This window comes from Argopecten irradians, chromosome 3 (genome assembly GCF_041381155.1).
Source record: "Argopecten irradians isolate NY chromosome 3, Ai_NY, whole genome shotgun sequence".
Classification (NCBI taxonomy): Eukaryota; Metazoa; Mollusca; class Bivalvia; order Pectinida; family Pectinidae; genus Argopecten; species Argopecten irradians.
This window is the reverse complement of record NC_091136.1, coordinates 60,005,141-60,030,796: the sequence shown is the minus strand read 5'-3', so window position 1 is coordinate 60,030,796 and position 25,656 is coordinate 60,005,141. Positions and strand designations below refer to the sequence as shown.

General features: G+C 33.1%; 1 protein-coding gene across 1 annotated transcript in view; it reads right to left on the bottom strand.

The window, feature by feature from the left end:
- LOC138319254 (polypeptide N-acetylgalactosaminyltransferase-like) overlaps nucleotides 1-25,516 on the bottom strand; it is a 42,778-nt gene extending 17,262 nt beyond the window's left edge. The window contains exons 1-6 of the mRNA XM_069262278.1: nucleotides 25,383-25,516; nucleotides 11,487-11,812; nucleotides 10,706-10,804; nucleotides 5,171-5,238; nucleotides 3,302-3,489; nucleotides 2,911-2,998 (exon numbers count right to left, since the gene is read on the bottom strand). Coding sequence (XP_069118379.1) covers nucleotides 2,911-2,998; nucleotides 3,302-3,489; nucleotides 5,171-5,238; nucleotides 10,706-10,804; nucleotides 11,487-11,812; nucleotides 25,383-25,475 — 862 coding nt within the window. The 5' untranslated portion in view covers nucleotides 25,476-25,516. The remainder of the gene's footprint in view (nucleotides 1-2,910; nucleotides 2,999-3,301; nucleotides 3,490-5,170; nucleotides 5,239-10,705; nucleotides 10,805-11,486; nucleotides 11,813-25,382) is intronic.
- Nucleotides 25,517-25,656: the final 140 nt, after the last annotated feature.

Genomic DNA, 25,656 nt, shown 5'->3' with positions numbered 1-25,656 from the left:
GGTCCCAAAATGCAATATACACAACTTGGGTCCTAGGGGAACCTGTATATGAAATTTGAGAAAGATCCCTTCAGTACTTTTTGAGAAATAGCGGTAACAAACTCTAACTATCAAAATCCAAGATGGCCGCCTGTTGGCCATCTTGTTCACCGATCAGTCCCAAAATGCAATATGCACAACTAGGGTCCTAGGGGAACCTGTATATGAAATTTGAGAAAGATCCCTTCAGCACTTTTTGAGAAATAGCGGTAACAAACTTTAACTATCAAAATCCAAGATGGCCACCTGTCGGCCATCGTGTCCACCGATCGGTCCCAAAATGCAATATGCACAACTGAGGTCTTAGGGGAACCTACATATGAAATTTGAAAAAGATCCCTTTAGCACTTTCTGAGAAATAGCGGTAACAATAATTGTTCACGGACGGACGGACGGACGACGGACCACGGATGAAAGGCAATTTGAATAGCCCACCATCTGATGATGGTGGGCTAAAAATAGAAAGAAGATGAACAAACAGACAAGCAAGCAAATTAATGAATGAAAAAACAACAAATGAAAGAATGAATAAACAAAATACAATTGAACAAATGAATGGATGAAAAGCTTTTCTAAAACAAGGAAAACTGCAAATAGCTGAATAAAATGAGTAACTCATTTTCAACTGATGGTAATAATTCAAACAAAAGATTTTTTTCATTTTTATCTACTTCATCTTAGTATAACATTGTATTAAAATCTTGACATATCAAAGGTCCATAATTACCATTATTGTTCTGAGATATGTCCTACTCTTGATGGACTTTGGATAACAAAGTCTAAAACTAAAGGCAGTCACATTATTTGTCTTTTTGAAGCCAATTATCCTCAAAATTCAGTATTTGAACAATAGACCTCATTGAATGCATTATGAAATCATAGTAAGATAAACTAGATAACCCAGTGTCAGACCGTGGAGGAGAGGCATTTTGAATGGCCCACCATGCTGGCTTTCAATGTAGTCCATGCTAATTTAATAGTATCATCCTAAGACTATATCCCCATGCAGTAGACCAAACATTAGTATATACCTATAAAAAGTTTCCACAGCTTGTAGCTATGGTCAGAATGGGAGGGAAAAGTAAATGAAACATATCATACCTCATCATCAGATTGACCTAGAGATGACTTTGACCTTTTTGAAAATTAGAACTGGTGATCTGATTGGGATCTGACAGATGCATGTCTATGTTACATAGCACATATAAACAATGTACTTACATATTATATCATTGTACGCAATATACCAAAAGGATATCTTCATTTCAACACATGAATGAAGAATTGAATAAGCTAATAAATAATTGTTTCAACCTACAATACAAAGGAATATAGTCAATAAAATAGTGGTCATTAGCTACTGTAAACAAGGGCCTGATGGGCCCGAAACGCTCATCTGCTATCTGGTAATCATGCATGGTTAATGCTTAACAAATAGGAGAGTGAATAAGAATTTACATCAAGTCCAAGCATGTTAGAGGTCCCTGGGCCTCTTGGTTATTAAGAAGAAGTTGTTTAAAGATTTAGCATATTTGACCCCTGTAACCTTTAGTGAGGTTAAGGTCATTCATTTGAACAAACTTCATAGCTCTTATTCCCAGCATGTCATTGGCCCAATATCAGTTTTCTAGGCCTCTTGGTTATTAAGAAGAAAATTTTTAAAGATTTTTCCCTATTTGACCCCTGTGATTCATCCCAACATGCTATAAGTCAAATTTCAGGACTTTAGCTCTCCAAATTTTGGAGTTAATTTAAGTTATTTAAATGGAAAAGTCATGATTGTTGTTTTTTAGTTATTTTAACATATAATTCTCTCTTTTGTGATAATGTTCACATTAACAATAATATCAATCGGTTATTACGAACACTAGGCACATGTATGGTTATAGTAAAGTGTAGAAAACAAGTTCAGATTAATTAAATCCTGATCGTGATGACCGATCTTCGGTTCACTTCTTCATACCGAACCTTCTCTAAACCGGCCGAAATTCTATGCACCGACCATGATCGGTTTAGGGAAGTTCCATTGTACTTAATTCTCAGTGTCACGTCATCATTTGACAACGTCATCTATAATCGAGAGACGTCATGCTATGTTGTGATCACGGCTTGCATTGACATCAAGACTGCTGTTGGAAAGTGTATAGTATGTAATGTGGTCATTGTGTCAAAAACGTTACGTGTTTATGTGTGGTGTAAAAATCTGTAGCTCTCGTTGGCGGAAATGAATCTTACTGGTAATTTTAGTAAATTAAATGATTCTAAAACAACTTGAACTTGATTACCATGGCTTGATAATTATTTGGCTGGAAGTAAATGGCACGGTCCTACCTAGTATATATATAGTTTTATATAGTCTGACAATGAGTGTTATATTGTTGAAGTAACTTTGAAAACTTTACTTTAATAAAACGTCAAATGAATAGTATTTCATCCGAAAGTTGTTTCCAATTAGAAAAATTTTATATCATTGTATTCTTTATCAAAATATCACTTCTTAATATTAATTAGTGCCTTTTTGCTGATGAAAATATCACTACATCTTATTTGCATATCTTGGTAAAGACAAGTTACTTTATCTTTGTTGGATTTCTATTGGCTAAAAGCGGACATAATTGTGGTAGAAACAGGTCACACGACTCATGGTTGTTGGATAAAAAATGTATTACACACTCGTAAGTTATTTTATAAAGTTACAAAAGACAATCCCTAAAGTTCGTGTCTTTTTTAACTTTTAAAAAATAACTAAATCGTGTGGAATTAATTACATATCCAACAACCACTCATTCTGTAACCTCTATATAATTTATTATATCAAATGTTTATTTTTTTAAATGTAATTGTGAAAATTTCGAATGACTTTTGACTTACCTCCCTTTAGATCAGCTGATGCACCAATGTACTCGAAGTTGTCCATGTTGATGACATCAATGATTGGGCTCACTACACGATGTTTATCCTGTCCACAGACAATTTACATGAGTAATTACAGACACACAATAGACACATCAATTGAATCTGTTTAGCACTATAGGGAATACTTAATACATGTAAAGCACTAGCCAGCATTAATTGTTTTGACAAAGTGGTTATACAAGGTTATTTCCCATTCATACATGTTTTATAAACTTTGACAAAGTGGTTATACAAGGTTATTTCCCATTCATACATGTTTTATAAACTAACAAGGATCAATATTGCTTGAAGTGGTTCTAACCATTCCTCGTTACTATCTTCAAAGTGATTTTTAAGTTTAACTGACCTCAGCCACACGCTCCAGTAGTGGTTCCAGCCATTTCTCGTTACATTCACAATGACTATCGAGGAAGGTAAGCACAGTAGCTGAGGCAGCGTCAGCACCTTTTATCCTTGATCTCATCAGTCCCTCCCTCTTGTTGTTACGGATCAACTTCACTTTCTTCATCTTCTCCACCTCCAGACCATCAGATGCTGTAAGGTGTCATGGACATCAGTCTACATAAACTTATATAGTGATTACATCTGATGCTGTATCAAGGACATTTCCATCAGTCTACATAAACTAGTATAATGATTACATCAGATGCTGTATCAAGGACATTTCCATCAGTCTACATAAACTAGTATAATGATTACATCAGATGCTGTATCAAGGACATTTCCATCAGTCTACATAAACTTATATAGTGATTACATCTGATGCTGTATCAAGGACATTTTCCATCAGTCTACATAAACATATATAGTGATTACATCAGATGCTGTATCAAGGACATTTCCATCAGTATACATAAACTTATCTAGTGATTACATCTGATGCTGTATCAAGGATATTTCTATCAGTCTACATAAACTAGTATAATGATTACATCAGATGCTGTATCAAGGACATTTCCATCAGTCTACATAAACTTATATTATTGTGATTACATCAGAGGCTGTATCAAGGACATTTCCATCAGTCTACATAAGCTTATATATAGTGATTACATCAGATGCTGTATCAAGGACATTTCCATCAGTCTACATAAGCTTATATATAGTGATTACATCAGATGCTGTATCAAGGACATTTCCATCAGTCTACATTAACTTATATATAATGATTACATCAGATGCTGTATCAAGGATATTTCCATCAGTCTACATAAACTAGTATAATGATTACATCAGATGCTGTATCAAGGACATTTCCATCAGTCTACATAAACTAGTATAATGATTACATCAGATGCTGTATCAAGGACATTTCCATCAGTCTACATAAACTAGTATAATTATTACATCAGATGCTGTATCAAGGACATTTCCATCAGTCTACATAAACTAGTATAATGATTACATCAAATGCTGTATCAAGGACATTTCCATCAGTCTACATAAACTTGTATATAGTGATTACATCAGATGCTGTATCAAGGACATTTCCATCAGTCTACATAAACTAGTATAATGATTACATCAAATGCTGTATCAAGGACATTTCCATCAGTCTACATAAACTTGTATATAGTGATTACATCAGATGCTGTATCAAGGACATTTCCATCAGTCTACATAAACTAGTATAATGATTACATCAGATGCTGTATCAAGGACATTTCCATCAGTCTACATAAACTAGTATAATTATTACATCAGATGCTGTATCAAGGACATTTCCATCAGTCTACATAAACTAGTATAATGATTACATCAGATGCTGTATCAAGGACATTTCCATCAGTCTACATAAACTAGTATAATGATTACATCAGATGCTGTATCAAGGACATTTCTATCAGTCTACATAAACTAGTATAATGATTACATCAGATGCTGTATCAAGGACATTTTCATCAGTATACATAAACTTATATATAATGATTACATCATATGCTGTATCAAGGACATTTCCATCAGTCTACATAAACTAGTATAATGATTACATCAGAGGCTGTATCAATGACATTTCCATCTGTCTACATAAACTTATATAGTGATTACATCAGATGCTGTATCAAGGACATTTCCATCAGTCTACATACCATAAACTTGTCTTAGATTACATGTATTAGGTCTCCTCCAGATAATCTACATGATGATAGAAATAATTAACAAAACTGAATAATTTCCACAAATTCATCTCCACTATAGATAAAACCTTACTTACTATCATCACTGAAGTCGTCCACCAGTATAATCTCCGTGATCAGGCGAGCAGGACTTTTGTGGAAAACACTGAAATACAACATATGCATAATGATGATCACTTTGTGACAAGCTTTCGGCAATTACAATTATAACAGAGGTTTGGTGAACTTGGTAAACAGTAATCCTATCCTATCCACACTGAAAATATTGTATTGTCAAAGTAAACTGGTATTCTGATTTCATCCACACTCGTACACTTTTTCTATCTCTTAATGAAAATTTTGTTATAGTTGTGGAATATCTCACAAAGTAACATGTTAGACTAGTACCTTACTTTACCTTTATTAACCCTATTTGGCCCCATCTCTCCTCTCCCAAGAGGACTGTGTCTGTTCAAAATCACTCCTTCTACCCAGGATGTTTCAAACCACATTTGGTTAGAATGTATTCATAACTTTATGACTAGTAGTATTTTTAAGTGATAGTTGACAAATGACGGACAATGCTCATGATCATCAGTCCTTTAGGCAAGGTGAGCTTATAATTATGAAACTGATACAAAATGATTTGGAATGTTTTTTCGAAATTGCTCACAATATATATATATTGTGGTTACTAGTATTACTACATATTCATTTTAGTAAAGTTAAATTCATCAATAACTTTGAATGAAAACAAGAGGCCCAGAGGGCCTGTATCGCTCACCTGGTTTTTTGTTAGTAATTATCACAAGACTCTGACAATTAGAACAAGAGACCCCAGAGGGATCTTGGCGCCCACCTAAAAATGATCTATGTCTGACAATGGAAAGAGGGATCTTTTCCCTGCTTTTCAAACTTTTTCAAACACACTACATATAAAATTTGAGACAGATCGCTATAGTACTTTCTAAGAAAAAGTGGTAACAAACTTCAACAATGAAATCTAAGATGGCAGCCAGTTGGCCATCTTGTTTACCGATCAGTCCCGAAAGGCATTATGCATCAGTCCTAAAAGGTACTATGCACAACTAGGGTCCTAGGGGAATCTATATATGAAATTTGAGAAAGATCCCTTCAGTACTTTTTGAGAAATAGCGGTAACAAACTTTAACTATCAAAATCCAAGATGGCCGTCTTTCGGCCATCTTGTTCACCAATCGGTCCCAAAATGCAATATGCACAACTAGGGTCCTAGAGGAACCTGTATATGAAATTTGAGAAAGATCCCTTCAGTACTTTTTGAGAAATAGCGGTAACAAACTTTAACTATCAAAATCCAAGATGGCCGCCTGTCAGCCATCTTGTAGACCGATCGGTCCCAAAATGCAATATGCACAACTAGGGTCCTAGGGGAACCTGTATATGAAATTTGAGAAAAATCCCTTCAGCACTTCCTGAGAAATAGCGGTAACAAGAATTGTTAACGGACGGACGGACGGAAGGACAGACGGACGGACGGACGGACGGAAGGACAGACGGACCACGGACCACGGACCATGGACGAAAGGCGATTGGAATAGCCCACCATCTAATGATGGTGGTCTAAAAATAAGCAAAATTGACTCCCAAAGTTTAATTTTGAATCACAACCATACAATGATGCTATTGATACCATACAAATATGCTATCCAATACATAGGTTCAGAGACAAAGTAATTTATATGAAAGTAGCAGCCTAATTGACCTTTTTGATCTCGCATCTATTGCCGTCTAAGGCCCCGGTCGTCAGCCCTATCATTTGTACAATTTCAAATCCCAACCCTATAAGGATGCTACCATTGCATTTTAAGTGCTCTTCCATTCTTAGTTGCAGAGAAGAAGTCGTTTATATGGAAATAGCTAAATCAACCCCTTTTGACCCCACCCTTCAGGCCCCCGGGGGGTCAGCCCCATCATTTGCAAAATTTTGAATCCAAACCCTATTAGGATGTAACCATTGCATTATGAACGTAATCCCATGTTAAGTTGCAGAGAAAAAGTCATTTATATGGAAATTGACCACTTTTGATCCCGCCCCTCAGGCCCCCGAGGGTCAACCCTATCATTTGCACAATTTGGAATCCCCACCCTATAAGGATGCTACCATTGCATTATGGGTGCTATACCACGCTTAGTTGCAGAGAAGAAGTCATTTATATGGAAAAAGCCAAATTGACCCCTTTTGACCCCGCCCCTTAAGCCCCCGGGGGGGTCAGCCCTATCTTTTGCACAATTTTGAATCCCCACCCTATAAGGATGCTACCATTGCATTATGGGTGCTATCTCTTGCTTAGTTTCAGAGAAGAAGTCGTTTATATGGAAATAGCCAAATTGGCCCCTTTTGACCCCTCCCCTCAGGCCCCCGGGAGGTCAGCCCCATCATTTGTACAATTTTGAATCCCAACCCTATAAGGATGCTACCATTGCATTATGGGTGCTATCCAATGCTTGGTTTCAGAGAAGAAGTCGTTTATATGGAAATAGCCAAATTGACCCCTTTTGACCCCGCCCCTCAGGCCCCCCGGGGAGTCAGCCCCATCATTTGTACAATTTTGAATCCCCACCCTATAACGATACTACCATTGCATTATGAGTGCTATCTCTTGCTTAGTTGCAGAGAAGAAGTCATTTATATGGAAATTGCCGAATTGACCCCATTTGACCCCGCCCCTCAAGTCCCCAGGGGGTCAGCCCTATCATTTGCACAATTTTGAATCCCCACCCTATAAGGATGCTACCATTGCATTATGGGTGCTATACCACGCTTAGTTGCAGAGAAGAAGTCATTTATATGGAAAGCCAAATTGACCCCTTTTGACCTCGCCCCTCAGGCCCCCCGGGAGGTCAGCCCCATCATTTGTACAATTTTGAATCCCCACCCTATAACGATACTACCATTGCATTATGAGTGCTATCTCTTGCTTAGTTTCAGAGAAGAAGTCATGTTTATGGAAATAGCCAAATTGACCCCATTTGACCCCGCCCCTCAGGCCCCCGGGGGGTCAGCCCCATCATTTGCACAATTTTGAATCCCCACCCTATAAGGATGCTACCATTGCATTATGGGTGCTATCCCATGCTTAGTTTCAGAGAAGAAGTCGTTTATATGGAAATAGCCAAATTGGCCCCTTTTGACCCCTCCCCTCAGGCCCCCGGGAGGTCAGCCCCATCATTTGTACAATTTTGAATCCCAACCCTATAAGGATGATACCATTGCATTATGGGTGCTATCCAATGCTTGGTTTCAGAGAAGAAGTCGTTTATATGGAAATAGCCAAATTGACCCCTTTTGACCCCGCCCCTCAGGCCCCCCGGGGGGTCAGCCCCATCATTTGTACAATTTTGAATCCGCACCCTATAACGATACTACCATTCCATTATGAGTGCTATCTCTTGCTTAGTTTCAGAGAAGAAGTTGTGTTTATGGAAATCGCCGAATTGACCCCATTTGACCCCGCCCCTCAGGCCCCCGGGCGGACGACGGACGCCAGACGCTGCGGTATCCCATAAGCCTTCGGACCAGGTGAGCTAATAATAAAACATGTCTCAAAACATACTCAAAAAAGTCATTTAAACCGATTATCAGGTTATTTTTTAACATTTGCAAGAATGTTGTTGGGGTACGGCGGCGTATTAGGGCCACTATATAATTTAATTTATCTTGTACGTACAAGTTAGTATCTTGTACGTACAAGTTAGTATCTTGTACGTACAAGATAGTATCTTGTACGTACAAGATAGTATCTTGTACGTACAACTTAGTATCTTGTACGTACAAGGTACAAGTTAGTATCTTGTACGTACAAGTTAGTATCTTGTACGTACAACTTACTATCTTGTACGTACAACTTAGTATCTTGTACGTACAAGATAGTATCTTGTACGTACAAGATAGTATCTTGTACGTACAAGTTACTATCTTGTACGTACAAGATAGTATAATGTTGAAACTCTCGGTATTAAAGGCTGTGGCTGATTTACTGTCACCATGGTATCGCATGAAGCTATACGTATATTACGTACCCTTTGTATAAGCCAAAGGGAAAAAAGAATACCTTGCGACATGTTGTGGAGTTGTAATGCTGTGATAAGTTTCCGAACATATAGATGTAAATGTTTATAACAGAGTATTAACTATGATCATCATTTTGACAATAATTGATGTGTGTATATATGTCTAATAAACACAAAAACATATATGAAATAATTTGTTTTGCTTTTGTTGTCTGTGCAATCAGTAAATCATTCGAATTAGGGCATAATGCCTAAAATTGTTTTCGGAGGCAGTTAATTATTTTCAATACTACTATTCTGAAGTAAAATAAATGCTCAAACTTTTCCAATAATGGCACAAGTGTGAAGTATTTAACTTTTATTACTGAAGAAAATTACGAATTTGTTTGCTCCTCTTTTTAATAGATAAAACTTATCATTCATCGGAGATGTATCATATCCATTTTATCACTAAATGTATCTTGTTATAGCGGTAAAACAAGCGACTATACAGTTTCCTCGGAAGGAACTATACAGTGTCAGTTTCAAAATAATGCAAGTGACTATACAGTTTCAACTCATAATCCGGCAATTTCATATTACGATTGTGAAAAAGATATTGTCCTCATTAATATATATCTATATTTTTAATATTGTCAAATAAGTTTATAAACCTGTGATCATACTTGAAGCAATGCAAATTAGACCGACTATCTTTAATTACGAAAAATATCAGGCGGGTGACTCAATTCTGCGGTGATGAACAGCAGTTCAACTCAACTTGTATGTACAAAATACTAAGTTGTACGTACAAGATAGTAACTTGTACGTACAAGATAGTAACTTGTACGTACAAGATACTAACTTGTACGTACAAGATACTATCTTGTACGTACAAGATACTAACTTGTACGTACAAGATACTATGTTGTACGTACAAGATACTATCTTGTACGTACAAGATACTAAGTTGTACGTACAAGATACTAACTTGTACGTACAAGATACTATCTTGTACGTACAAGATACTAAGTTGTACGTACAAGATACTATCTTGTACGTACAAGATACTAACTTGTACGTACAAGATACTAACTTGTACGTACAAGATAAATTAAATTATATAGTGGCCCTAATACGCCGCCGTAGTTGGGGACACCAAACAAAGATATTTGTTGTTAATCTCGAGGCCCTTCAATTAATCAAAGAATGCTATGACTTGACATGCTGGATCACTCAATGACTTATCATTAGATAAGCCTGGTAGCTATCTTGATCATAAATATATCTTATACATCTTATATAGTGAAACTCTAATTTCCTTTGTAGCAGCTTGAGATATTCATGTAAGATACAAATATCATGTTAACTTATACATACATCATTAGTTCTAATAATTCTCTTTATGTACTTCAATAACAGTAAACCATTGCCACAGTTTAGTGATTTTGTAATATCAATCAACCCAATGTTCCCAAATGTGCAATCTGTATTGGGAATCACACAATTGTGGGGCATGATGTATGGACACCGTTTTTGGTATGTTGTGTGATCCAACAACTGTAACAACAACTATATATGAGGAGAAAAGGTTTACTTACCTGAAGATAGTACGGATGAGGGTGGACCTGGCCTCATTGTGGAACGTGATGATGACGGATGTAGCGGGAAGGTCAGATGAGAACTCCGCAGATTTACACCTAAATACAAAATAAAAGGTTCAAAGACATACACATGTACATCTAAATATAAGATACAAGGTCAGAGGTTAGCAGATTTACACCTACCAGGTAGATACAGCATACAAGCCAAGGTCAGAGGTCAGCAGAAAAAAAAATGTCAAGGACAGATTACTTGGTTTACAACAAACAAGTTAATAGGTCACAGGTCAGCATATTGAAACGTAGATATTATAAGGTCAAAGGTCAGTAAATTTACACCTAGATAAAACATAAAAGGTCAAAGGTCAGAAGATCTATTCACATACACACAAGATAAAAGATTTCAGGTCAGTAGATTTACACCTTCTGGTACATACAAGGTACAATAAGTCAGATATGGTGAAGATGGTTTGGTATGGGTATATAAGATCATTGAGTATTTGTTTTAGAGACCATTATGTTATCATACGACATGGTGAGGATGGCTGTTATATGTTTTAGAGACCCCAATGTTAATATGACATGGTGGCTATATAATAAGATCCGTGTATATGTTTTAGAGACCCCGATGTGGTTCCATCATCATGATGATTGATGGTAAACATGCAATGACATGTAACTATTATTACTATTAGGATTTATACTTGTGTTGTGTGTATTAGTACAGGCTGACATGTGCTCTGTGCAAATGAAGTCAGTCACATCAGGTTTTACGACTTACATGGCGTGCCGTGTGTCCATCACATGACGATTACTTTTAACGTTGTCACTGGCCAGTTGGTTAAATTTGTTAGCAGAATAACAGTCCTGCCCGGCGGTACACCGTTTCTTGTCAATGTAGGCCTTATCATCGAAATCCTGCCAGTCTATGTCATTAGGGCCATCAGCCAGAGTCTGGTCCTCACCAGGTGACTGATCTTCTCGGCGACCCATTCTTGGTGGTATGATCTTTTTGGGTATTTCTGGTGATCTGAGGTCCATATCCATCTCAACATGGTTCTGTCTGTCATCAAACACGCCATCGAAATCTCGCACTTCCCTGGACTTCTGCAGTAATTATAAAACATACATTTACAAAATAATATGGAAGTCATATCATTTTTTTACCCAAATTTCAAACAGCTTGAAGAATTGTAAGCTATCTTTCAATTATGGCAACTAAATATAATGCTTTCCATTTTAAACAAATTTGTCAAGATTTACTTTCATGGCTGTACCATTCAATAGAAGTGAGGTAGATAATAATTCACAGAGATAAACTCTTGCAAATTTATTTTGATTACGAAATTTGTGGAAATAAATTTCAGGCAAGACATTTGGTTTACAGCAGAGCATTTGACCTATCCTGGCTCTAAATTGACTGTACTATAAAGGATTTCTACATGAATCTCTGTCCTGGATTATTCCCGGTTGATAGAGATGACAATTAAAATAGAAGCAGAATTAAAATAGAAGCAGGTGTCAAACTTGGTGTGATGTATAAACCACTTCCTTAACCCTTACTACAACGTTAGTGTGTGGGGTTAACAGGTAGACAGTATTAAATTCAGGCGTTATATCATTGATCATTATTCTGTATAGTGGTAACCATTCTAACTGTCTGTGCATGCTTTAAACTTCTCAACACTTTTACTTGACTTTTATGATACAAAAAAATTATCCAATCTGAATTTGCATCTGTATATAAAATGTTTTTTTTAATGTTCATATTATGTAATATGGTTGCCATCTAGATGAGGAAAAAAGTTTCCATTTGGTGATTAAGAGGTTTAGTGGTAAACCACAGCTGGGGTCCAGGGCAAGGAAATAAAGACACCATTATCTTATACATCAAATATACTCTGATTATAAATGCTTTAAAATCAAAATAGATTTATCTGCAATCAATCAACTATAGATATCATGTAAGTATAATATATAAGAGCGTACACAACAGTAATAAAGTTATAATGGATTTAATCACTTATCTCTGTTTAACTGTCAAAATATACATACAAATGTTTCAAAGGATAACAGGTAAAACATAAATCATGTTCAATATCAAAGCCTTTTAGTAAAACCCTTTTACAGTACACCAAGTTCATAGAAAATATCATCTCGCCCATGACACGTCAGGATCTCGACTTCCATACACGCTTCTGTAGGGATGAGTTTTTTATCCCAGGTTTTGTCCTGCCCCCACCATACCCTGCCCCATATACTTTGCCCCACCCTGCAGTTCCCTCCCCACCCTGCCTTGCCCCACCTCTCATTGAGATTTTATCACATAATCTACTTTGTGCTATAAAGACTCTATGATACTACCAGCAGATGATAACTAAGTCTGTGAGATGTATGAGTGACATTAGCGGTTAATGCACCTTAACAGTCATCTATCAAGATAAACGAGTCCTGTCAGTCTCGCAAGCTTTAATTAATTTTGTATAGCCTATGTCACGCTGAACATGTAATAGGCACTAAAAACTTGACAGCTATGCAAATCTGACAATTTTAGGATTAGGTGTTGGTCATTTATAAATTTCAGAAAATGCATAATTTCTGAAGTTTGAAATGGTGATTTGCAACATATACATGTACCAATATATCACAATGTATATTTATGTAATGTATTATATTGAAACAAATTGTATGTACGTCTATGATAAACACATATGATTATGTACTGTAATATTCCATTACATCTTTCTCCTTCAGTAACGTGTAGTTTTATAATACCTCAGCGTTTATGATGTGTTATTATTTTATGCTAAAATTGTACAAGTTCTTAATTGTGTTACTTTCCCTTGGAAATATTACAAAATTTATTTTCCTTTACTATCTTAATAGTTCCTACATATATATGGGACAAGGCAGTACATATCTTTTAATGTTACTTATATTCTATAGTCACTACCTTACTTATGATTTTTCTCTGTTAAAAAATTACTCCTTATATGTTACTATCATGTTACTATTTATGTGTTACTATCATGTTACTGTTTATATGTAACTATCATGTTACTATTTATATGTAACTATCATGTTACTATTTATGTGTTACTATCATGTTACTATTTATATGTAATTATCATGTTACTATTTATATGTAACTATCATGTTACTATTTATATGTTACTATCATGTTACTGTTTATATGTTACTATCATGTTACTGTTTTTATGTTACTATCATGTTACTATTTATATGTTACTATCATGTTACTATTTATATGTTACTATCATGTTACTATTTATATGTTACTATCATGTTACTATTTATATGTTACTATCATGTTACTGTTTATATGTTACTATCATGTTACTATTTATATGTTACTATCATGTTACTGTTTATATGTTACTATCATGTTACTATTTATATGTTACTATCATGTTACTATTTATATGTTACTATCATGTTACTGTTTATATGTTACTATCATGTTACTGTTTTTATGTTACTATCATGTTACTATTTATATGTTACTATCATGTTACTATTTATATGTTACTATCATGTTACTGTTTATATATGTTACTATCATGTTACTGTTTATATGTAACTATCATGTTACTGTTTATATGTTACTATCATGTTACTATTTATATGTTACTATCATGTTACTGTTTATATGTTACTATCATGTTACTGTTTTTTATGTTACTATCATGTTACTGTTTATATGAAACTATCATGTTACTATTTATATGTTACTATCATGTTACTATTTATATGTTACTATCATGTTACTGTTTATATGTTACTATCATGTTACTGTTTTTATGTTACTATCATGTTACTGTTTATATGTTACTATCATGTTACAATTTATATGTTACTATCATGTTACTATTTATGTGTTACTATCATGTTACTATTTATGTGTTACTATCATGTTACTATTTATATGTTACTATCATGTTACTATTTATATGTTACTATCATGTTACTGTTTATATGTTACTATCATGTTACTGTTTATATGTAACTATCATGTTACTATTTATATGTTACTATCATGTTACTATTTATATGTTACTATCATGTTACTATTTATATGTTACTATCATGTTACTATTTATATGTTACTATCATGTTACTATTTATATGTTACTATCATGTTACTATTTATATGTAACTATCATGTTACTGTTTATATGTAACTATTGTGTTACTGTTTATATGTAACTATCATGTTACTATTTATATGTTACTATCATGTTACTATTTATATGTTACTATCATGTTACTATTTATATGTAACTATCATGTTACTGTTTATATGTAACTATTGTGTTACTGTTTATATGTAACTATCATGTTACTGTTTATATGTAACTATCATGTTACTGTTTATATGTTACTATCATGTTACTGTTTATATGTAACTATCATGTTACTATTTATATGTTACTATCATGTTACTGTTTATATGTTACTATCATGTTACAATTTATATGTTACTATCATGTTACTATTTATATGTTACTATCATGTTACTATTTATATGTTACTATCATGTTACTATTTATGTGTTACTATCGTGTTACAATTTATATGTAACTATCATGTTACTATTTATATGTTACTATCATGTTACTATTTATATGTTACTATCATGTTACTATTTATATGTTACTATCATGTTACTATTTATATGTTACTATCATGTTACTATTTATATGTTACTATCATGTTACTGTTTATATGTAACTATCATGTTACTATTTATATGTAACTATCATGTTACTGTTTTATATGTTACTATCATGTTACTATTTATATGTTACTATCATGTTACAATTTATATGTTACTATCATGTTACTGTTTATATGTTACTATCATGTTACTATTTATATGTTACTATCATGTTACTGTTTATATATGTTACTATCATGTTACTGTTTATATGTAACTATCATGTTACTGTTTATATGTTACTATCATGTTACTGTTTATATGTTACTATCATGTTACTGTTTATATGTTACTATCATGTTACTATTTATATGTTACTATCATGTTACTATTTATATGTAACTATCATGTTACTGTTTATATGTTACTATCATGTTACTGTTTTTATGTTACTATCATGTTACTGTTTATATGTTACTATCATGTTACTATTTATATGTTACTATCATGTTACTGTTTATATGTTACTATCATGTTACTGTTTATATGTTACTATCATGTTACTGTTTATATGTTACTATCATGTTACTATTTATATGTTACTATCATGTTACTATTTATATGTTACTATCATGTTACTGTTTATATGTTACTATCATGTTACTGTTTTTATGTTACTATCATGTTACTGTTTATATGAAACTATCATGTTACTATTTATATGTTACTATCATGTTACTATTTATATGTTACTATCATGTTACTGTTTATATGTTACTATCATGTTACTGTTTTTATGTTACTATCATGTTACTGTTTATATGAAACTATCATGTTACAATTTATGTTACTATCATGTTACTATTTATTGTTACTATATCATGTTACTATTTATATGTTACTATCATGTTACTATTTATATGTTACTATCATGTTACTATTTATATGTATATGTTTACTATCATGTTACTGTTTATATGTAACTATTGTGTTACTGTTTATATGTAACTATCATGTTACTGTTTATATGTAACTATCATGTTACTGTTTATATGTTACTATCATGTTACTGTTTATATGTAACTATCATGTTACTATTTATATGTTACTATCATGTTACTGTTTATATGTTACTATCATGTTACAATTTATATGTTACTATCATGTTACTATTTATATGTTACTATCATGTTACTATTTATATGTTACTATCATGTTACTATTTATATGTTACTATCATGTTACTATTTATATGTAACTATCATGTTACTGTTTATATGTAACTATTGTGTTACTGTTTATATGTTACTATCATGTTACTATTTATATGTTACTATCATGTTACTGTTTATATGTTACTATCATGTTACAATTTATATGTAACTATTGTGTTGCTATTTATATGTAATTATCATGTTACTATTTATATGTTACTATCATGTTACTATTTATATGTAACAATCATGTTACTGTTTATATGTAACTATCATGTTACTGTTTATATGTTACTATCATGTTACTATTTATATGTAACTATCATGTTACTATTTATATGTTACTATCATGTTACTATTTATATGTTACTATCATGTTACAATTTATATGTTACTATCATGTTACTATTTATATGTCACTATCATGTTACTATTTATATGTAATTATCATGTTACTATTTATATGTTACTATCATGTTACTATTTATATGTAACTATAATGTTACTAAGTATTTAAATATTACTGTCACATTACTAATTACATTGTTGATATATTACATGTTACTGATTAACATGTTAGTATCATGTTACTATCAATATGTTACTATCATGTTACTATTTATATGTAACTATAATGTTACTATTTATATGTAACTATAATGTTACTATGTATTTAAATATTACTGTCACATTACTTATTACATTGTTACTGTCACATTACTAATTACATTGTTAATATATTACACGTTACTGATTAACATGTTAGTATCATGTTACTATTTATTTAAATGTTACTACTATGTTTCTTATTACATTGTTAATATACTACACACATTACTATTTATATGTTACTATCATGTTACTATTTATATGTTACTATCATGTTACTATTTATATGTTACTATCATGTTACTATTTATATGTTACTATCATGTTACTATTTATATGTTACTATCATGTTACTATCAATATGTTACTATCATATTACTATTTATATGTTACTATCATGTTACTATCAATATGTTACTATCATGTTACTATTTATATGTAACTATAATGTTACTATGTATTTAAATATTACTGTCACATTACTTATTACATTGTTACTGTCACATTACTAATTACATTGTTAATATATTACACGTTACTGATTAACATGTTAGTATCATGTTACTATTTATTTAAATGTTACTACTATGTTTCTTATTACATTGTTAATATACTACACACATTAATATTTACATGTTACTATCATGTTACTATTTAAATGCTAACATTTAAACATGTTACCTATTTAAACATGTTACCTATTTAAACATGTTACCTATTTACACATGTTACCTATTTACACATGTTACCTATTTACACATGTTACCTATTTACACATGTTACCTATTTAAACATGTTACCTATTTACACATGTTACCTATTTACACATGATACTAATTTACATTTTACAAGTTAATACTTTTTATGTTTCTATTTAAATGTTAATATTTACATGTTACCATTCCAGAGTAACATGTATTGTTACTATTACAGGAAATAAACCTATGAATCTGCTGTCTAACTTGATTAAGCTCTTGGTGTCCCTTTTCCTAGACAACCATGATTATGATATTTTGCTCTGTCAGATAAATATCTACTGACATTTATAATGCACTGGTAATACAACCTGTCACTAGTGGTACTATATCATCCTACAATTTAACTCAGGTTAGTATTTGTTTAACTACTCTCTAACAGAAAGCTGTCAGCATTGCTAACAGACACACGGCAGTAGACAGCAGAGTTTGGTACATATTTTGGAATACTATACATGTAGGCCTTAATCAAGGTGACAAACAGGCCTAGTCATTGATGGAGGATCCAACTATAGTATATCTACAGTGCCTAGTCACACTTCAATGGAAATATCCATTCATCTATATAAAACATGGCATTTTCATTGATGCATGAACTTATAGGTATTCAAAAGTGATGTACTCTAACCGTGAAAGTTCCAACTAATAAAGTTAACCAGATTTTACCAGAGAGAACCTGATCAATTAAACATATATTCTTTTTATAGTGTGTCACAAAAATATATTTGTCCTGTTGTGTAAAAAATTCTAAAATGGAACAAAACATTCCAAAAACTGAAACTTATAACTTTGAAAACCCTCCCTGGTAAGTGCAGTGTCTGAATCCTGTGTATTGTAGACAAAAACAAATCACTTAAAAACATTGTATATCCCATAGTCTGCCTGGTATCCAGTGACTTGTTCTACATAATATTTATAAGTGACCAGTGTGATATGACCTGGATCACATCTCATTGGTTGTCAGGAAACAATAACATTAGGATAAAATGGCAGACAACACCCTTTCTTTGAAATTTGGGTTTAGGTATGTGATGACAAGTATGTCTTTGTATTACAGGAGATTTTATGACACAAGTCTCAGAGGTTTTTGTTTCCCATTTACATGCCTTCATTTACATTGCAAGATCCTATATATTACACAGTTTCCAGACAGTTTTCTAAAGCCTATGTCATGAATCAATGCATAGAGAAAGGATGTAACTATCCTATGGACTCATGATATGATCACTATAGAGAAGGAAGTGGAGATCCTGGAACATTTGTTTCTTTTCTTTTTTTCCCTCAAAAGGGCTTTTTTCTTAAATTTTGAATTTCTTGAATCTATTCCAGTGTTGCACTATAGCAATAGGGGACACATTTGACATGCTCAATTCTAGATGTCTGAAAATGAGTACATTAATATATGATGTGATGTCTAGAAAAGTCCTGTGCTCAAACATTCTAATACAGACTATAATACATGTGCACTAAAGTACATGTAGCTAGCACAGGATACAGTTGTTTGATCTATTAATCAATAATCATAACAAAAATGTTCTATATATGGTCTCTACCGTTAAAGCCATTCATCCATGAACACAGCCCTTCCACATATATAAATAAAATATTATTTAAGATTTGGTTACAGACTTTTAGTTTTCAATTGAAGCACAAGAACAGCAGCCAATATTATAGGGCTGATACCCCTGCTACGGTCTCCTCATCATTTGAGTGACTTTCTTAATTACTTGGTAAACATTAGTTTGTAAATAAGATTGTTTTAGCAATTAGGAACAAGTTTACAGACAGTAAGTGTTGCAAGCAACACATGTCCCCTGCCGTCAATTACATTTTTCTAATCTATGGCCAGGTATATTATTGCTTAGTTATGCTATCATTGTATGAAGTTTGAACAAATTCTGTCCCGAGTTATCCTCCGTAAACAAAAGTTTGTAAAACAAAATATTTTTAGTACCAGTGACCTTTTGACCCCAAATTCAATCCCAAGCTATGTAATCCTCTATGTTACCTTTGTATGAAGTTTCAACAAATTCTGTTGATGTGTTCTCAACTTATCATCCGGAAACTAAAATTTGTGAAACAATCTATTTTAAGTAATATTGACTTTTGTAGTTGACCATTTTGACCCCAAATCCAATCCCAAGCTGTATTTCTTATATGTTACCCTTCTATGAAGTTTGAACAAATTCTGTTGATGCATTCTCAACTTTTTTTTTTTTTGAAACTAAATCTGTGAAACAATCTATTTTTAGTAACAGTGACCTTTGCATTTGACCTTTTGACCCTAAGTTCAATCCCATGCTGTATTTGCCCATATGCTACCATTGTGTGAAGTTTGATCAAAATCGGTTGAATTTTGCTCAAATTATCGTCTAGAAACGTAATCCGGACAGAAAGACAGACGCGAAAAAACACTATAGTCACCTCCAGTTTCAGCAGCAGGAGACTAATTAGGATTGTAACAATGTTAATTGATGGTACAACACTTGGGAGGATGAGTTTAATTAAACACAATACTCCTGTAAGAATGATCTACAACAGTGTAAATGTAGGTCATCCTCTGACTTATTTTACTGCCATTAAATACATGTACTACTTAACCTAGCAGCTGACCTTCTCTTTGTCTTCAGAACTTGATACAGATATTCATTGTCAGCTTACCACATATATATTTACACCTAAACACACCACTAATTCACACAATCTATCAACTGTATGGTGTCCTTTATGTCTGTCTATAACTAGCTACCATTCTGTAGGAGTCTGGTATAAACATGGTGAAACTATGAAGGACATTACCAAAACATGTATAAGAACAGGTTCGGAATTGAGTTGGAAATGTAAAATAATCAATGTTAATTAATTATTCAAAATGGTTCAGTGTTATGAATCAGAGTGAGACCTTAACATTATCCTTTCATTTTTTCTGGATGATTGACAAGAGTACTAGTATATAGCTATAGGCTGTATATCTTACAGGATCACACATAAATCATTGTAAGTTTTACTCCCAAGTTATTAATGGTCAAGTCTACATACATCAGAAAGTAAACACAGCCACTGTGTTATCAATGAATAAGAAAAGTGAGAGAGTGCTAGGGAAATCTTGTGTTGATGTGGCCAGTTTTGACCAGACTACCTACACAGGTGAACACAAGTATGTATAGCTGAACAGAGATAAGGGGTATTGATACTATCAAGTCTCCATTCACTACAGATGTTTTACTTATAGGAGACTCACACCCTTTAGCTACAGATATAAAGCAACAAACATCAGGTTTCACAGACATCAAACAATCTTAATTGGTTTCTATTGTCACATATGGAAACAATGGTATGCAAATATACACCAACAATTTCATGAACTGCGATAGGTTTTTTTTTATTGTCGCATTAAAGGTTTATCAATATGTAATGTGCTGTATTCAGTCTTATTGTTTAATATATCTTTTATAGCTAATACATGCTCATGTAGTTGGTGTCAAATCCAATTACACTTAAAACACAAAGTATAGGAAACAGGGTTAAACCTTTTCTTTAACTGCGGATAACAATTAAGTTGACTGAATTTGGTAGCCTAAAAGTTATTACATATTTATTATCATATATATATGTTAGCTGACAAAATAATTGGTCATTAATTGCAATTATGATGTCTGGAAAGACAATACCAGTTGACAAAATTAAACAATTTAACAATTATTCTAAGTTCAATTAATCTTCAATTCTAATTTAAAATTTTATATTACATCTGTGAAAAAAGAATTATATGAATTTTATTCAATTAACTGCAAAACACATTAAAACATGAGGTAATGATATGAATACTAAGGTGTTAAATGACGGCAGCTGTCAACAAGACTAAAGCTGTTCCCCTGACATTATTATAAATGGGTCAAACATCCATGATACCCAACACTTAAAATCAGAAACTCTTTTTAGTGTACACCTGACATTTATTAATTCACACACTCTCTTAGGTGATCATAGTAGCCTATAGCATAACCTAAGTCAGATCCCAGTAATCTATAGCATAACCTAAGTCAGATCCCAGTAATCTATAGCATAACCTAAGTCAGATCCTAGTAATCTATAGCATAACCTAAGTCAGATCCCAGTAATCTATAGCATAACCTAAGTCAGATCCCAGTAATCTATAACATAACCTAAGTCAGATCTCAGTAATCTATAGCATAACCTCAGTGAGATCCCAGTAATCTATAACATAACCTAAGTCAGATCCCAGTAATCTATAGCATAACCTCAGTGAGATCCTAGTAATCTATAGCATAACCTAAGTCAGATCCCAGTAATCTATAGCATAACCTAAGTCAGATCCTAGTAATCTATAGCATAACCTAAGTCAGATCCCAGTAATCTATAGCATAACCTAAGTCAGATCCCAGTCAGATCCTAGTAATCTATAGCATAACCTAAGTTAGATCCCAGTAATCTATAGCATAACCTAAGTCAGATCCCAGTAATCTATAGCATAACCTAAGTCAGATCCCAGTAATCTATAGCATAACCTAAGTCAGATCCTAGTAATCTATAGCATAACCTAAGTCAGATCCCAGTAATCTATAGCATATAACCTCAGTGAGATCCCAGTAATCTATAACATAACCTAAGTCAGATCTCAGTAATCTATAGCATAACCTCAGTGAGATCCCAGTAATCTATAACATAACCTAAGTCAGATCCCAGTAATCTATAGCATAACCTCAGTGAGATCCCAGTAATCTATAACATAACCTAAGTCAGATCTCAGTAATCTATAACATAACCTAAGTCAGATCCTAGTAATCTATAGCATAACTTAAGTCAGATCCCAGTAATCTATAGCATAACCTCATTGAGATCCCAGTAATCTATAGCATAACCTCATTGAGATCCCAGTAATCTATAGCATAACCTCATTGAGATCCCAGTAATCTATAGCATAACCTAAGTCAGATCCCAGTAATCTATAGCATAACCTCAGTCAGATCTCAGTAATCTATAACATAACCTAAGTCAGATCTCAGTGATCTATAACATAACCTAAGTCAGATCCCAGTAATCTATAGCATAACCTAAGTCAGATCTCAGTAATCTATAACATAACCTAAGTCAGATCCCAGTAATCTATAGCACATCAGATCCCAGTAATCTATAACATAACCTAAGTCAGATCCCAGTAATCTATAGCATAACAAAAGTCAGATCTAAGTAATCGATAACATAACCTTACTAAGTCAATATTCTATAAGCTAGTTTACAACTGTGATATGAAAATCACATATTTAATGAATCAATCGTTACAAAGACTTCCTTCACCAAAATCAAACAGTGTACACACCTTTGGTATACCTGAATATATAACTATAAAAAGGCTTTCATCTGATTGTAGTCTACCATTAATGTACTAAATGTATACACCATTTACTGTTTGTATGTAGGGATGACATGCAATGAAATATACGGTACACTGAAAGTACATGTAAAACCATTGAAAAGTCTGTATCATATGCTGCCTTTTTATGGATACTCTTCAACTTCTTCAATAGTGATGTCCAACCATCAATACTAATGTAAGACCGAGAGCATGAGGCCCCTAAAAGTCATGACGGGCCCCCTGATTTTGTGTTGCTGGCCACTAATTTTTTGTCTGTTGATATAATTTTCATGACTTTGTTGAAAAACCAATATACTATAAATTGTTTCATTTATCAGTTAGGATAAACTTACATATAAACAGTGGGGTTTTTTAAATTAGACAAATGAAGCTATTGCCAGCTGGTGGAGGAAAACCGGAATAAACGGAGAAATACCACCAACCAGCTGTCATTACCTGGCAACTACCCCACATGGGATTCAAACTTGTAACCCAGAGGTAGAGGGCTCGTGGTTATATGTCGGGGCATCTTAACCACTCGGCCAACGCAGGTATAGAGCTGATTCTGTTGTGTTGTTACATGGGGATAAAATTAGCAGTTGTATATAGAAATGTGTATGTACCTGATATAAAATGTATTCGGTGATCATTAATAAAGGCATTATCAGCCATAAGGGAAACATCTAATTAAACTTAAATTAATGCACTAATTCAAGAACATAATTGCTTGTGTAATTTAATTTGTGTCTTGAGTAATTTATCATCTGGAAATGTTAATGCTATGTACAATTAATTATAATACAGGATTTTATTATAAAAAAATACTTCTCATTTCTGGAGATTATTCAGCAGAATATGATTTCATTTAGACTTGAGTATTTTGACATTTCGACCAAGTAAAAAGTATTTTAATATCATCAAATGTGCATAATTAAGAACTGCTAACATGACAGCACTTAATAACAATTGTTTTAAAATAAGCACAAGCATGGCAGTGAGTATATTATGATTTATGAATATTGAAAGACTTTGTACATGCAGCTTTTAATATAACTTTGTATTAAGATTAACAAATATTTTTTTTTTATACTGAAAACTTCTATGTACTGTTAACAAAGATGGCCAGCCCAATCCTTGTGATATCCGTAAAGTTTCCAAAAAATGTACATACATTTTGTACAGAATCATTAGTATTCAAAAAGATGGGCAGTACCATAAATTAATTCCTGGCTAGGTGACACGACCTACATGAATTTCATTTTCCTGTGTACATGATTATGGTAAATATTGCATTAAGACTTATTCTAACATTTGTATCTACACTTTAATAAATGCTCTGTCTGTGACTCTGTGTCAATGAAGTTACACATTTCTGCACATTTGCTTCATTAGCATTAAAGGAAAAAAGGAAAATAGCATAATTTGGGCTTTCTGTTAAAAACTTAAAGTAATAATTTAAGTAATACAGTGAACATGAAACTATAAGAAAGACCTAGATTTTGAAGAGTACTATTTATCATCGCATAATCTTCTGTAATTATAAGTATTAAAGATAACAAGTTCCTCACACAGAACCTATTTAAGACCTAGAGTTCATCTATATTGGTCTATTTATAAATACTGAACAAAAATTAGCTTGATGGTGCAGTTAATACTATCATATTCTCTGGTGGTTTATGTGAAGTTCAATACCACGTTAGCTTGCAGCTAAATCTTATGTACATGTAGCAACTTCATGCTTAGTCCATAGATGACAGTCAATTATGGTAACATAACTTATTCTGTTATTCACAGTCACAAATCGACAAATAATTGACAGTTGAATAAATGGACGAGATTGATGTGCCCCAGAGCTGTGTCAATATGTGTCTAGCCGGTGTGACGATATCAGCCACAGGGAACTCCTGTGTGGGACAATTCGCACCTGTCACCGATACTCCATTCATAACAGTATACTAACGGTGCGTTTTACTACGTTAACTAAAAGAAACGCATTTCGCATTTAGCTTTATGATAAGTTTGACAACTGTCGTCGTATACTCACTGGACTGTTGTAGGATTTAAATGCATAAATAACAATCCCTACTATCCATATTGTTCCAAGGAACAGCACAAACCGATACTTTCGTCGCAACATCGAGGTGGTGTCCTGTTTTACTTCATCATGTAGGGGCTTCCGCTGCTCTAACTATATTAACCAATCAAAAAGGTCGATGTTCACAAGCGCGTTATATGTCAACATAAGTGCCACGTGCTTCCGGTTAGCGCTGTCAAACTTTGTCACGCATGTCGTTGCCACAGACCACGAATCGGGCAAT